Source organism: Marmota flaviventris, chromosome 11 (assembly GCF_047511675.1).
Source record: "Marmota flaviventris isolate mMarFla1 chromosome 11, mMarFla1.hap1, whole genome shotgun sequence".
Taxonomy (NCBI): Eukaryota; Metazoa; Chordata; class Mammalia; order Rodentia; family Sciuridae; genus Marmota; species Marmota flaviventris.
The window spans coordinates 28,001,330-28,017,346 of NC_092508.1; the positions used below are offsets into that span (position 1 = coordinate 28,001,330).

Consider the following 16,017-nt stretch of genomic DNA (forward strand, 5'->3'; position numbering starts at 1 on the left):
ATGTTAAAACATTTGGGGGGAGCAGACAAGTGAAAATAGGAAATTCCACAAAAAAATTGAAGAATATGAAAGCAAAGAGGCCAGTGAGGGGGCCACTTACTACATGTGGCTGTGTGAGTTAATGTTCATTAGGAAATGGCGGATTATCACAGGAGGAATACAGAAGTGCTCAGACTTCAGAAATATCTTTTTAAGAGGAAAATTAAGGGTGAACAGGAGGTGGCACAAAGTACAATATGACAGCAGTGAAAAATACTTGCAAGTCAATGTAAATATCCATCAGTGATTTAATAATAAAATGTGATACATGTCAAGGAAATACAGCAGGGGAATAAGGTCACAGTGGAATGAGGAAGCTAAGCTTTCACCTGCTCCAAATTATAGGAAATCAACAGCTAATGCTAAAAACTGACTAATAGTTTGTTACTTTAGTTAAAAAAAAAAAAAAAAAAAAAGACCAAAAAATTAAGGCAAAATATTTCAGGCATATCTTTATATCACAACCATGTTACTGAAATTTAACTGTCAGAAACCTTTAAAAACTGGACATTACTAAGTCAAAGATTTCCCTGAGTAAATTTAATACTTAAGAAATTGGAGAGATTTAGAAAATCCACAAAAAGTGGACCCTGCTAACATTAATGAATCACCATTATATATATTTTTTAAAAAATCACAGTAGACATACTTTTAATTCACTATAAGTTTAACTGTTTACTTACATGGTTTAAATGGTTGCTCTTCCTCTTTTCACGCACTAAGAATAAAAAAAAATTAACTGATCAATTCTGGTACAAATGTCATAGAAAAATAAAAAGTAGCTAATTATCTGATGAATTACCAATATACAAAATGACAAAGTTCAATTCTTTTTAAAAATAATTTCCAACAAAATTAATTATCTGAATTTTCTGGCAAGATAAATTTCATAATAAAATCAAAAACTTAGTTCTACTTTTTTGCTAGCAGATAATCTATTACATATAAATGAGAGACTCTCCATATACAAAAGGGGCAAAACAAATTGAGCTAGGTAGGAAATATAGCTAATAAGATAGTACACATACTGCATACCTGAACCATTAAATAGTAGTATTTTCTAGTTCTACATTTCCTTACCGATTACTTTAATTACAAGGATCTAAGAGGTGATAGCTCTAGGAAACTGTTTTTGGCTAGGCAGCCATTTCTAGATGCATCTGAATCCTAGAAATATCCTGAACCACCTATTGATAATCTACCAAAATAAAAAAATTAATGAGCCTTTATACAATTGGAAAGTAGCTTATCTTAAATTTAAATTTTTAAATGAGTGTGCTAACCTAATTGAACATGATTATCTATAGCACACTGATTTCATATGCTCTAATTAAGGCCAGAAAAGTATATGCTCCTAAGAGGGACTTGGGCCACACTTTGTTTCCCACACTGCCTCCTCCTTTAACGCTAGACGGCACTATAGTCACACATTCCTTCCCACTAAAAAGAGCAGCAGGGATAGTTTTTTACTTCCTCACACTCTAGAATACAGTTCTTAAAGAAACTGAGACATAGCAATGCTAATCAGAAATGGCCAGCTGAAGATAGGAAAAGTACACACATAGCAACCACCAATTTTTACTGTGCTACATTACCCCAAATATAATACAGAACCCTCCACTTTTTATATTCTTCTTGTTGTAATAAACTAAATCAGTTTTGCCTTTAAATTTTTTGGTTTTTTTAGTTGTACATGGACACAATGCCTTTTTTTTATGTGATGCTATGATAAAACCCATTGCCTTACACGTGCTAGGCAAGTGCTCTACCACTGAGCCACAACTCCAGCCCCTCATTTTTGCTTTTTAGCAAAAAAAGGATCTGACCAAACATTAAGAAAAACAGCACAGATGAAGAAAAATCCTACAGTTTTAATGGTTCATCCTAAAACAAGCAGGGCACATGAAATTTACACTAGTTTCAGACACTGGCTAACCTCTTGGGAAACACCATAATTCATGTTTGTTCCAGTTTTTAATACATTAGGATGAAAAAGCTTTGAATGGCTTAAAAGTTCTGAGTAGGATAAATCAAGATGTGAGACAGGCTCATTTATTTAGAGGATTGTAAAATGAGCTCAAAATCAGATTCAATCCCGATATGTAAACAACTGATTTTTTAAAATTTGTTCATATGAAAACCTAATTAAAACCTAAATCATATTATTTATCTTTAAAACATGCTCTGAGGATCAAGGGGGAAGGGTAAAAAATAATATGGAATACTACTTATAAATCAATGACCACTTCTAAATTGTGTGGCAACTGTCTTTATTAAGAGGTAACAAAGTGTATAAACACAAAGTCTACCTGTATTAATTAAAGGAGAGTATATATCATCACATATTAAAAAGTCATGTAGAATATATGTAACATTTAAAATTTTAAAGCAATGTAAGAGTTCTTCTAAATATTTTCTATGATATACCATATAAAATAGTCCTTTCTTTGGTAGGGAAAAATATTGTCTTACCATAGGGAAAAATATTGTCTTACCATCTGTCTGAGATTTGCTCAGGAAAATTGTGCTTGCCCTTGGATGGTCAGAAGGGTTTGATTCCAAAGCTAAATCTATAGAGAAAGAGAAAAGATGTGATAATTTAGTTCAATAAGAGTAGATGGTTTTTAAAATAGATACATATCAGATTTAATCACTTTCAATAGTCTTAGAAAAAATTTTAGTTATGAACATGTAGGAAACAAGCAACAATATAAAAACGCTACAGGATAACTGTAAAATCCTTGATTCTCTCCGCACATGTGGAGCAAAACCAGGTTAGGCTGGGTCTTAGACCTTTTTTAAAAAAAATAATTGAATGCAACTCTTAGATAAACCGTTTACAAGACCACCTCTTCTTGTCCTCCAGAAATGCAAGCACTCTTCTCTGTGCTGATATTACCAGCACATTTCAGGAACAGTCTCAACTAGTGATGCCCTGGCCAATTACTGTCAAACACTGGCTCAATATATCAAATATGCCAAAACAAGATTGTTTTGACAAATGTTTTTCAGACAATCACAAGGCTAATTCTAACTTCTTTCAACAAGTAAATTAATCTAGTTAGCTTTGGCTTATTTGTGGGCTATTCCTCATGGCAGATATAAGAGGACTGCATAAAAATTCAATGTCCTAACCTACAAAAACACTTCCATGAAAAAAACTGATTAAAAAACAAAAACAGAAACTTCTGTCCTTAATTTCCAAGACAACACTCTTCTCTCTTCATTCTTAATCCCTACAGTCCACATTGGGATCAAGATGTGATAATCTATTTAGTCAAAACTATAGACAGATTCATAAATTTTGTTTATAACTTTGCCATCATGGGACAACAAAAGTTGTCAGAATGTGGGAACCTACAACACTCCTCAGCACTGTCCATTCTCAACCCATTTAAGAAGATGGACCAAGATCTAAACAGAGTAACAGTAAGGCAATTATTTCCCAAACCATATTTTAGTAATTGTCCTACTTTAAAAGAAAAAAAAGAGAAGGATTCAAAGTCCAAATCTCAAAACACTACCATCCAAGGCTCTTACAAAATCAACATGTATACTGATATATTACTCAGTATATTTCACAAATTTGTCTACTTAAAATACTTTCTCCCCCTCCAAGTAATATCGTTAGAATCTTGCATGAACATAATTTGGGACTTCCTGATTTAATAGAAATCCAATTCATCCATTTTAATGGTACTGTCAAGATCATCAGAAACTTAGATATTTAAGCCAATCACTCTGTCCTTCATGGAAATTTATTCACATAAGTTTATTAAACTGCTTTTGAAGAAAACTATTCTTATGTAAAAGACCCACAAAACAGTTTCACATGATGAAAGGATGATGAGACAATGTTAGCTATGTGGAAAAATAAAATCATGTGAGCACAGAATGACAAAAAGATTTTCATAGCTATCTCCCTAAAGCTTCTGAAGGGATTTGGGACTACTTCCTCCCCCAAATAAAGCAAATATATTACAATTTGAATTTAAAACATAATTTGCAGAATTATTAAAGTATCTTAAAAGTTTGCAGAAATAGCCATATTATATATTAACAACAATGTAATGATAAAACTTAATTCAAAATGTTCAATGGAAGTCTAGGGAAATTAAGTATCACAATTACAGAGGAGCAGGCTTAAAACACACACACACACACATAAAAATCCTAAAATCAAAATATGCTACTACGAATATTAAACAACATTCAGGGAGAGGTATAAAAGAAATTACAACCCGCAGACAAAAAGCAAAATTAGCCCAAGTGACAAGCTGACAACTCTCTACCTCCCATCCTAGGTTTTAAGGTGGGCGCAAGACCCTGGGCTAGACAATTAATTAGAGCTCACTTGAGACTTACCAAGTTCTAGAGGAAAACGGCAAAGCTATTCTCTAGAACCATTAACTAGCCTAGTCAGCAGCTGTTGCTGGCTAACTTTGCAATCCTGAGAAATAAAGCCTTTTCAGGTGAGATGAACAGCAGGGGAAGAACTGAGATAGGTTCTGAGATCATGTAATTCCCGAGACAGGTTGTACCTAATCTCTGAAATTCTTGTTATACAAGTCTATTTAGATATAGATTTTAACTTGCAAATGTAAAAGACCTGCTTAATCATCAGTATTAATGAACATACCAAAGGTGGCGATGGATTAAATTATCACTTGCTCATTTAATGAATCTTATTAAACAGAAATTTGCAAAAGCCAAATTTAAAAATTATCAATACTCTTATAACCATTACTTTTAGTTGCTTTTCTTATTATTTTATTATTATTATTTTCTTATTATTTTTTTAAAAAAATAATAATTATTATTTTCTTATTATGTTTAAAAAACTGCTCTTGAGGTTGTGGCTCAGTGATAGAGGACCCTGGGGTTCAATCCCCAGTATGGTAGAGACAGCTCCCAGGCTGGGATATAGCTCAGTGGTAAAGTATTTGTCTAGCATGTCTGAGGCCCTCGGCACTACAAACAAATGAACAACAAAAAGACAGAAAATCCTCTTATCAGTATACCATTTATGTCTTATTACATGAAAATGATTTCTACCCCCCTCTTACAGTATATTTACTATTTAATGCATACATACATAATGATGCAGCCAAGTGTCATTCCTATACTTAATCTATTCCGGGGGAATTTAGGCACTTATAACATTCTATTCTAATATTATGAAGAAAATCTCCAAGTGCATAGTTTTTAAATTATTCTTTTTATTTCCTTGGAAAGACTTATAAAAGTGGGATGACTAGAAAAGCTTGGATCATTTTCATGGTTCAATATGTACAGTGCTAAAACTGCTTTCTAAAAGAAGAGCACAAGCTAACAATTATAACAATAAACAGTTTTAATTCCTACCCCAGTTTTGGATACCTAAAAAAGAAAAAAGTCCTGTTATGTGAATGAGGCACATTACCGTGACTCTAACTGACTATTCTCTAGTGGTTAACAGTGGTATTTCCATTTTGGTGAGTTTCATATATTTATATATACTGTAGGCACTGTATCCACTAGGGCCTTAGGGTTGTCAATTTATGCAAGATCTTCAGAAAATACTGATTTTTGTCTTTAGCCCATCATAGTTTTCTATATAACTTGCATTTCTGATAATGCTAAGTACCAGATGTTGGTATTACATGTATAGAATGGACATTTAAGCCATTAGATAGTAAACTCATATACATACTATTATTTCTGCAATCTCCATTAAATCTACTGCCAAGAGCCTAAGGAGACTCTGATAAATCACACTACACTATTTCCACTATCACAAAGGTAAAACTGCCCACTATGAAGCAAGGCATCAGGTCCCACAAACATGCACACAGCATACATAAATTTAGAGATGTCAGGAAATAAAAATACATGAATTGCCATGCATCTTATGATGTGAATCCCTTTAAAATCATTTAAGAAACCAGTAAAAATGTTTTAAATTAAGAAAAATATTCTTTTATCTCAATGATTAGGGGTGTTGTGATTAAAATTGTAAGACAGACTTTGTATTATCAATTTAAATTGTAATTTAATTGGCAGTATGACAGGCTGACATTGAAAAAGCACAACTTAAAAAAATTAAACTGCAGTCTTAATGTAAACATCTTTGATATCAAAAACTGCTTTTTCGGGCTGGGGATATGGCTCAAGCGGTGGCACGCTCGCCTGGCATGCACGGGGCGCTGGGTTCGATCCTCAGCACCACATAAAAATAAAGATGTTGTGTCCACCGAAAACTAAAAAATAAATATTAAAAAAACTGCTTTTCTCTAGTCTATCAGTTGTTATGACCCACTCTGACTGCACAGATATTAAAAAATGTGAAAAGCATATGCGACTAACTGAAATACATTACTAAAGGCTGAAAAGTATTGAAGTAACCATAAACTGTCATGAAATTATTTCCTAGCCAGGTGTGGGGGCACATGCCTGTAATCCCAGCGGCTTGGGAGGCTGAAACAGGAGAATATCGAGGTTCAAAGCTAGCCTCAGTTAACTGTGAGGCACTAAGCAACTGAGATCCTGTCTCTAAATAAACCACAAAAATAGGGCTTGGGATGTGGCTTAGTGGTCAAGTGCCCCTGAGTTCAATCCCCAGTATCAAAAAAAAAAAGTTATTTCCTTGTCAAAATATTCAAGGGAGAGGGTAATGACCAAGAAACTATTGGAACTTGCTGCATCACAGTATACTTCAGAAATATACTGATTTTAACATTGATTTCAATATATCCTAATTAAATAGATGTCAGCAGTTTCGGGGCCAACTTCTGGGCATCTATTTATTGAAAGGCTCAATACATTTACTGACCTGTTCGATTTTCCCTTACTGTACATTATAAGAATACACAAATGTTTCAAGTGCCATAATCACCATGCAAACTTAATGATTTTATCTCTGAGTCCACATTTTCTACCATCAGGTAATTCTCCACCTGGCAGCCTTGAGCTGGCCTGCCTCAGCAGACGGCAACAGCAGAGCTCCTACATGCTGATAGTGCTGGCTCCTATCTGGATTCTCTTTTCTAGCCTCTGGTGGTACTAATTCTGGCTTCCAATTCATTTCTGGACCTGCATATCCATCAGTTCTCAGTCTTGCCCTGTTTTAATTTTCCATCTATGTTTTAGTGAAAATGACTGAAATGTGACATTTCAGACACAGTAATATACCTTTCCTCCATTATATTTTTCTTAAGAGCACTTTACTCAATTTCTTAGACTTCTAAGAACATTCCTAGGTTACAAGATACTACCTTCCATTTCATTGTATAATATCCAATGCTACTGTTTAAACAGTAAGACTTAATTATTTTAATATTCTGGGGGGCAGGGAAGGTAGCATCCAAAGAAGCCTGAGTCAGTCTATAAATTATTTTGCTATATGCCACATATCTGGAATTTACATTCTTGAACTACCAAGTTTTATTTTTCAAAACCTTGGAAAATTTAATTTATACTTTTCAGAGGCTATCTTCTCATATGTAAAACAGTTTTAATTGCTATACTGGCTAACCTAAAACACTGAGAATCAAATGAAATGCAAGATGAGTCTTTACAGTGTATATTACAATCACAAAACAAAGCTTTCACAAACTCAAAAATAAACAAATAAACATTTAGCATTTCACTGGAAAACTCATACCAAAAATAACATCCCAAAATAATACATTGAGCAAACACACTTTTGCTACCCACTAAAGGAAAAGGTACATACAAGATCATCAAGAATTCCTCCCAGTGTTGGAGTTTTAAATATGCAAATGCATATTATTTTCCTTGCTTTAATGTAGATTACTGTATTTTTTTAAAAAATGTATACTTTGGAGATCATTCCATAAGCATTCTTTTTTACAGCTCTATAGAGATACAAGGATACTTACATAGTATTTACATTCACTATATGGATGTCCCAGTTTCTTTTACCAGTCCCTTACAAGATATTTGAATTATTGTCAACATTTTGCTATTGAAAATGATACAACAAACTTTGTACATGTGTTGTTCCATATTTGTGGTGATGTACCTTTAGAATAAATTCCTTTAAGCAGGACTTCTGGATTAAATGTATCTGTAGTGTTGTGAGATTATGCCAAATGCTTATTGATGGGGTCAAAACATTTTGTATTTCCATAAGCAATACATGAATTTAACCACCTTCATGGCCTCACCCCCAAGATTGTACTGTCAAGTTTTAGGATTTTTCTCCCCAAAGAGAAATTGCCACAGTTTTCATGTGCATTTTTCTTATGTGTGAAGGTATGTTTAAGGATCACTTGAATTCCTTTTTCTGTGACTTGTCTATTCATCTTTGTTAACATTTAGATTCACTCAATTTCTTTCTTTCTTTTTTTTTTTGTACCAGGGGTACCAATTCAGGGGTACTGAGCCACATCCCCAGCCCCATTTTACATTTTATTTAGAGACAGGGTCTGTCTTACTGAGTTGCTTAGCACCTTGCCTTTGCTAAGGCTGGCTCTGAACTCACAATCCTCCTCCTGCCTTAACCTCCAGAGATGCTGGGATTACAGGCATGCGCCACCATGCCGGCCTCAATTTCTTTAAATTAGCCATTTTAGGCCCTTATTAATATTGCTTTTTTGTCCAGATCACTATTGGCTCTCCCCTGAACTACTGGCACCTGCAGGTAGGTCTCCCTGCTTCCAACCTTGCTGCATCACAATGCAGTCTCACTGAACAGCTAATCTATTTTTTGTTGTTGTTTTTGTTTTTAAAATATTCCCTTATCTCTAATCCTCCAATGGTTTCCCAATACTACTGAAGTCCAGGTTCTTTGTCAAGATCTGCTGGGCATACAAAGCCTTACTTAGAACATCACGTTCCTCCTGGCATCCCTTTCACTCTGCTACTGTCAGCCTTGTGTACTGTCCTTTCCCACCAGAAGAAACCCAAAAGGAATTATCCCTCTGCAAGGAAGGTTCCTCCCACCATACACAGTTCCCTCTCATTTTTAGGACAGCTTACACATCACTAAAGGAGAACAGACATCTTTCACCACCCCACGTAAAGACATGTAAAACTGCTCTCCTACCCAATCATTAGCCGGTTGCTTTCTTCTCACCACCTCACTACCTGATATTTTTGATTTTTTATGTGCTTCCTACCATCTCTATTCTAGCATGTAAGGATCAGGGTTAGGAAGAGCGCTCTTATATACCACTGTTGGCCCTAGATCTGGAAAATTGCCTGATCATTCAAAGGTACTCAATAAATGTTAGTGTACTCAAAACCAGTTAAGTTGCTCCTGTTTGCCCATTATCATCTAAGATTTCTTTTAATGCTGTTTCTTATTTGACACCTAAAATCAGCATTATTTGCAGATCTCTTAGAGTGGTAGCTATTCAGAATTAAAAACATGAAATAAACTACCAAGTACCGAAAAACAGAGTTCTAATGTCCAGCAAAACATCAATTATAACTAATTTCGCATAAGAACATTTAATACTAAAAATACCTTAACTGCAAAATGACTCATCCTAAGGACTTAAATTGTGTCACAAAGGAAAATATGCCATCTGAATTCTATAGTAGAAAGGTCATCAAAATGTGTTTTTATCTGTGTCCCCAGAATCAAACATTTAATGGTCCTGTTTGATTTTACTATAAAAGATGCCCAATGATAAAGGTTAGGGAAATAAATGATGCTCTAACTACTCAACAATACACTAGCAGTTATTAAAAAAAAAAAAAAAAAAGAAGCAAGCACTGGCATGGAAAGGCATCCTGGAGCACTCTGCATATATCAAGCACTGTCCCAGGGACTTTGTGTCTTATTTCATTGTTTTAAAAAAGTTAAAAAGCAGCACATAGAGTGATTTCATTTTTATAAAATAAACAGAATGTTATAATTATATGCATATAAAAGGGTCAGAATAATCAACACCAAAGTTAGCCTTGGTGTGAATGAAAGACTTTTCTGTTTTTACTGAATCTTTTACATCAAATACACTTGATAATGTAATTAAAATGGGGAACTGGGGTTGTGGCTCAGTGGTAAAGTGTTTGCTTCACACACATGGGGCAATGGGCTTGATCCTCAGCACCACATAAATAAAATAAAAAGGTATTGTGTCCATCTACAATTTTTTTTTTATTTCTTAAATATGGTAGGGGGGCGGTAGAGGAATGGTGGTGGGGAAAGGGTAGTAAATCATCTACTAGAAAGAGGACAGATCTGTTGCCCAGGGTTGTTGTTGTTTGTTTTGATTTGTTTTGGGTACTCGGGATTGAACCCAGGGATACTAAGTCACATCCCCAACCCTTTTTGTATTTTATTTAGAGACAGGGTCTTGCCGAGTTGCTCAGAGCCTTGCTAAATTATTCACTGGGATTATAGTCCGTGCCACCACACCTGGCTGCCCAGGACTTTTTTCACATCATATTGCCAATTTATTCCCTATCCTACCCCCTTCAAAGGGGTCACCTGAAAGAGCACTCTTAGCCAGCAAATTAGCAAAGCTCCTAAGTTTGGAGCATAAAAGGCTATATGAAAAGTTGAGTAATAAAATTGGATAATAAGATCTTACTACTTCATTTTGTGATACTGATATTACCATCAGTTATATTAGATACACTGTTCAAATAAAGGCCAACTACTTGAGTCTATTTGAAATCCATATTAGGTTCTTAAGAACAGCTCTGAAATAATCTTAAGAAATACTGTTCTGAAATGTTTCAAAGAGTAAAAAGTACATCATCATACTGTACGGTTTAATCTAAAAAAAAAAAAATCAATTCTTCATTGTAGAAGAGGTAAAATGTTTTATATCTAAGGTATTTCTTAGTTTCCAGGGAAACCAATGTAAAATTGTCTGAAATAAAGATATTAAAAGCAAACTTTCAATGTACTTATACTTTATATTTGGTGCTCTAACTTGTTTCTAAGGAAACTTAAGAATAATAGCCAAATGTTGAAACTGGGTTCAATCCTTAACACCACATTGAATACATACATACATAAATAAATGTATTGTTTATACAACTAAAAATATTTTTAAAAGATGGGAGTAAATTGTAAGAGATGGGTCTACTTTATAAATGCATTTTTGAAAAGTTTTTTCTTAGGATCTGAATTTGGCATATCTGCAACTCTAATCAGACATAGCCAGTTCCTATCTTCCTTTCTTCATCATAAATGCAGGAATAATACACATATGCTTCCTTTGTATTTGGAAGGGTCAAATGAAATCACACATGAAAATGTTGTGAATACTAAAGATTTAAATAAAGGTTTTACTTGAAATCTATCCAAACTACCCCATCTACTAATTGGTTTGAAAATCAAACTTACCTTTCACCACCCAAGCAGAACAGCTTTCACATGTACTTACATGCTTTATTTTTAAAGGTACAATTAATGCATATATTTGTTCATTCTTTCACAATTTTTAAATATTCTGAAAAGTTACAAAGGCATGTCCATCATGAGCCTTAATTATTCTAACATAAAGAAAGTAAGTGCCAGGCTGGGGAGGTAAGCTCAGTGATGGTCTTTGCCTAACATGCCTGAAACCCTTAGTTCAATTCCCAGCACTGTGAAAACAGAGAGGGGAAGAAGAGACACAAACAAGCAAAAGAAACCAAGAGTCCAACTAAAATTTACATAGAACTATAAGACATCTGCTCCATAGTAATGAAATAATCTCTGCCATTTAAATGAAACAAATGGGTCAGCAGGGCAAACATCTGTAGAATACAACGTTTTCCATTTCAAAAGATTTAAGTCTTCATTCAAGAACCACTCAGTTACTCAGAATTATATTTACCTAGATGCGTCCATTTTCAAAATTCTATGGTAAAAATCAAAGGTTCCCTTCTCTTCTCTCACCTCCCATCCCTCACGGTTTAGAGCATGAAAAGCTTTCCTTTCACTTAAACATTCTAAGTGCTGAACAGGATTCTAGTGATGGGAGCGGGGGAGGGAAGGAGGGGAAGCCATGGAAACAAACTAGAGCCGGCAGGGTCTGGCATTTTAATTTCCAAAACCATTACATTACTAATTAAAGCCTAAATTTGTTTTGACTATTTTGAAACGTTTGACCAGCAATCTCATGGACCACCTCACCTCTCCTCCCCTCCAGAGATAAATGAAGTCCGCTAAGTGACTGAGTAGGGCTTCAGACACATTTGTCAAAGTGGGAATTAAAGTAATCGGAACTCCGTGGGTAATGTTCTTTGGGTGAAAAACAAAAGCAAAAACCGAAGCCCTAGCAGTAACCTTCGACACTTTTCAGAGTTATTTTAAGGCCCCCTTTCCCGGTTTTTTTCTTTTGTGTTCAAATTACAGTTGGAAAGAATAAAGCAGTTCTATCCAGGAGACTTAAAACAGTCTGCTTAATATCAAATAAACTCCTATGGCAACCTCTATTTGAATCTAAAGTAATCCTCAAACGTTTGGGTCTGAATTGCTCGAATATCAGCTACCTTAACCGGTGTTTGGAATAAACAATCAGGTTCTCACCTGGCTTCTTCACTTAGGTACCATCTGGATAGATAAGGATAGGGAGGATGGGATGGATACTCCGAAGTTGGGGCAACTGAATTTTCACTAAGCAAAGGAAGCAAATATACCAAAACAGTCGTGCAGAGTCCCACGAGACACTGAATAGAAAGAAAACCAGAAAGGGCCGAAAACTGGAGGGTCCCAGGACAGCTTGGGGAATGTGAAAGGGGGCAAGAACTGGGCGGCAAAATAGGGAGGGAAACAAGCTGGCCAGACAGGGAGGGGAAAGAATAAGGGGTGGGGACGTCAAGCAGAGCCAGCTAGCATCCCGGTGCCCAGCCTGGGAAAAGCCGGCTATGGGCAGGAAGGAGCTCGAGGCGGCGGCTGCCTTCCGAGGACCCTGAGGGCGGCGGAGGCCAGAGGTGCTTCCTAGAGCGGACGGGGTCCACCGCCTCCTTACCTTCCGGCATCTCGCGGTCACTGATGTGCTGCAGGTGGTGGCCCTCGCCGGCTCCAAAATCTAACTCGGCGGGCTCCACGGCAGCGGGCGCCGGCGCTACGGCCACCGCCACTGCGTCCCCAGGCGCCGCCTCATAGAGCTCAGACTCGTAGTCCGGCTCCGCCGGCCCCGTGCGACGGCCTAGCTTGGGGCTGGCATTGGGGGACACGCAACAGGTCAGCGTGTTCCCCATGGGGCGCCTCCGCTCCTCTCCGCCGCCGCCCGCGCCTTCACTCGCCCCCGACTCCGCTGCGCTCAGTGGCCGCCCCCTCCCCCAACAATGGCGCGGCCGGCGCTGGCAGCCCCGGGCTATGCCCGGGCTGCTCCGCACATGCAGACGCGGCCTCGCCCGCCGCTCGCCTGCCCGCCCCGCCGCCCGGCCCCGGGCAGGGCTCCGGCCTCGGCCGCACCCCCGCCGCCACGCCGCGGCCGCTTTCTCAGAGCCGACTAGTCTGCGAGGGCGGCGACCAACCCGGCTTACTTAAAAGGGGTGGGGACCCGACCAGCGCTGAGAGGCGCAGCCACTGCCGGCTGAGAGCGGGGTCAGAGCTCCTCCTCCTTCCGCCGCCGCCTCCCGATTGAGGGCCGCTAGCCTGGCCTGCACCTGCCAACCGGAACGCGTTCTGCGGTCACCTGGTTACGAGCAACCAATCAGACCCAGAGTTCTCTCCACGCGCCCGCCTGGAACCCAGGCACGTGACTCACGATGCCCCGCCCCGTTCACGAGTGCCCCGCCCCTCGCGAGCGGCGTCCGGCACTCGGGTTTCCATTCATCGAAGGCTTCCCGGAGCTTTCCGGTCTTGGGGGAAACAGCGGGCGTTGTTACTCGAGACCGTCTCGGTTAACAGACTCTGCAGAAAGCCCCGGTTAGTAAAGAGCTGGTTCCGTTAGCAACTGGATTTTTCGGAGTCTGACAGCTTTCATTCGCTCAAGGAACTTAGTTACACCAGAATTGTTGATCATTTTTGTAACTAAATGCTCCTCTCTCGTCTTCGAAGGAGTGTTGCTTTTTACATTAAATTTGACTGTAGCAACCCCAGGAGGCCTGGCCCTACTTTCAATAAACAGTTGTGGCTGTGTGTCTTGAATGAAACACGAGGACATGTCAACCCCCACTTCCTCGTTCGTAAAAGCACAGACCAAACTGGTCCCTCCCAGTTCTAAATCGCTGCGACTCACCAACCCCTTTTTTCGCCTCTGTCTCTCCCTTCCACGGCAGGAGATTTTGCTTCTTTTACTAACAACACATAAAGCTTAATTTTTTCAACAAAATTGAGAACCAAAAAGTAGGGTGCCATGATCCCGCTTCCAAAGTGATAGGGAACAGTTAACATTTAGCAAGCACTATGTGTCCAGTACTGTTCCATCTGAAGCACTCATTTAATCCTCAAAAGCATTCCTATCTTAAATCTCACAGATTATACAGAAGAAAGTGAGATACAGAAGTAATTTTCCCAAGAACAGAGGAGCACTCAGAGTGGGGTCAGAATAGTCTGGATCCCCACAAGTCATTATAGTCATCTGAAAATAAAAATAGAAGTCGAATTTGGGGAAAGTAACTTTTTTAAAAAAAGAACGGTTTTACTATATGGTTTTTAAAATGCCTTCCCTTCAATCATCATTAAGTACCTTCTCTGTGTCAGCCACTGTATGTGTGAAACAGTCCCAACCCTCCATGAGGTGAGGCAGATAGGAAAAGAAAGGCTTAGAGAGTCTAATGGTCGGAGGTCACACTGATGGACCATCCTGGAATCTGGGATACAAGCTCCCATCTATCTGACCCCAAAGTAGATATTGGGGTAAAGGATTTGTATCTTGTCATGAAAACGTGAGAGTCATTGAATGTTGTGAACTTCAGAAGTTACTATCAGGTATATTTTTGGCAAAATCACTCTGGATAACAAGGAGATTGAAGGAAGAAGCAACAGGACTGATTAAGATACTATACTCTTTTAAACTAAAAGCAGTGATAGTGGCTGAGTGGAGAGAAAGAATTTGTGGTAATTTGTGAGGGAGTGGAGGAAGAGAGAAATAGAAGGCAAAAAAAATACTCCTAAGGTTCTGATTTGGGGTACCCAGTAGATAGTGGTCCCTCTTTTGTGGGGGGACTCGATAGTGGAGACAGAGAATGCAGGATGAGGAATAGGTTTGGGGAAGAAGATAGTTTTTGACTTTGTTAAGTCAAAGTTGCATATAAGCCTCTATAGGATAAGTCTATTTTGTGGCATCCCAAGTTATCAGGTTATGCTTTTAAAAATAATACACATTAAGTTAAATCAAAAGGAGTGGAGAAATTTCCTGAAACTTACATGCTAAGAATACTATATCTTTCTTTTTTTCTTTTTTTTTTTTAATGTTTTTGGTGATTACTTCCAAGAAGCAACTTGGAATCTATGGTTTTAGCAAATGATGTATCTTGTGTAAAATAAAACTGTTAAATGAAAACAGCTCAAGTATATTGTCATCAGTGAAAATAGACAGTAATTGAAGTTGGGTGGGTATAGAAGTGGTTATCTTAAGAAGACATATAATAATTGGGCTGGGGATGTGGCTCAAGCGGTAACTCGCTCACCTGGCATGTGCGGGGCACTGGGTTCAATCCTCAGCACCACATAAAAATAAAAGATGTTGTATCCATCAAAAACTAAAAAATAAATATTAAAAAACTCTCTCTCTCTCTCAAAAAAAAGACATATAATAAAGAAGAGATGGGAGGTATGGGAAGGAAGGAGACTTGGAGAATAGGGAGCATAAAGTGAAGCCTGCCAAGGTGAGCAGTGCAAGTCAAAGAAGGAAGGTGGATCAGTAATGGCTCATCAGGAACCCTGAGTCCCAAAGAAAAGGGGATGGCACCTGCCTCTCATTTCTGTAATGGCAGCACTTTGCACAGTGGCTGGCCAGAAGGCAATCAGTAAATGCCATGTAAAGCTGAATGCTGCCAAGAGGCAGCAAAGTTACAAATGACATTTTCTATAATAACTGGATGCCTGAGGATGAGTGTAAGCCAGTTGGACAACAG

General features: G+C 38.0%; 1 protein-coding gene across 2 annotated transcripts in view; it reads right to left on the reverse strand.

Moving 5' to 3' along the window:
• Ccnyl1 (cyclin Y like 1) overlaps window positions 1-13,329 on the reverse strand; it is a 36,538-nt gene extending 23,209 nt beyond the window's left edge. For both annotated transcript variants that reach the window (XM_027941782.2, XM_027941781.2), the window contains exons 1-3: window positions 12,960-13,329; window positions 2,535-2,609; window positions 723-757 (exon numbers count right to left, since the gene is read on the reverse strand). In XM_027941782.2, coding sequence (XP_027797583.2) covers window positions 723-757; window positions 2,535-2,609; window positions 12,960-13,191 — 342 coding nt within the window. In that variant the 5' untranslated portion in view covers window positions 13,192-13,329. The remainder of the gene's footprint in view (window positions 1-722; window positions 758-2,534; window positions 2,610-12,959) is intronic.
• Between the last annotated feature and the right edge of the window lie 2,688 nt (window positions 13,330-16,017).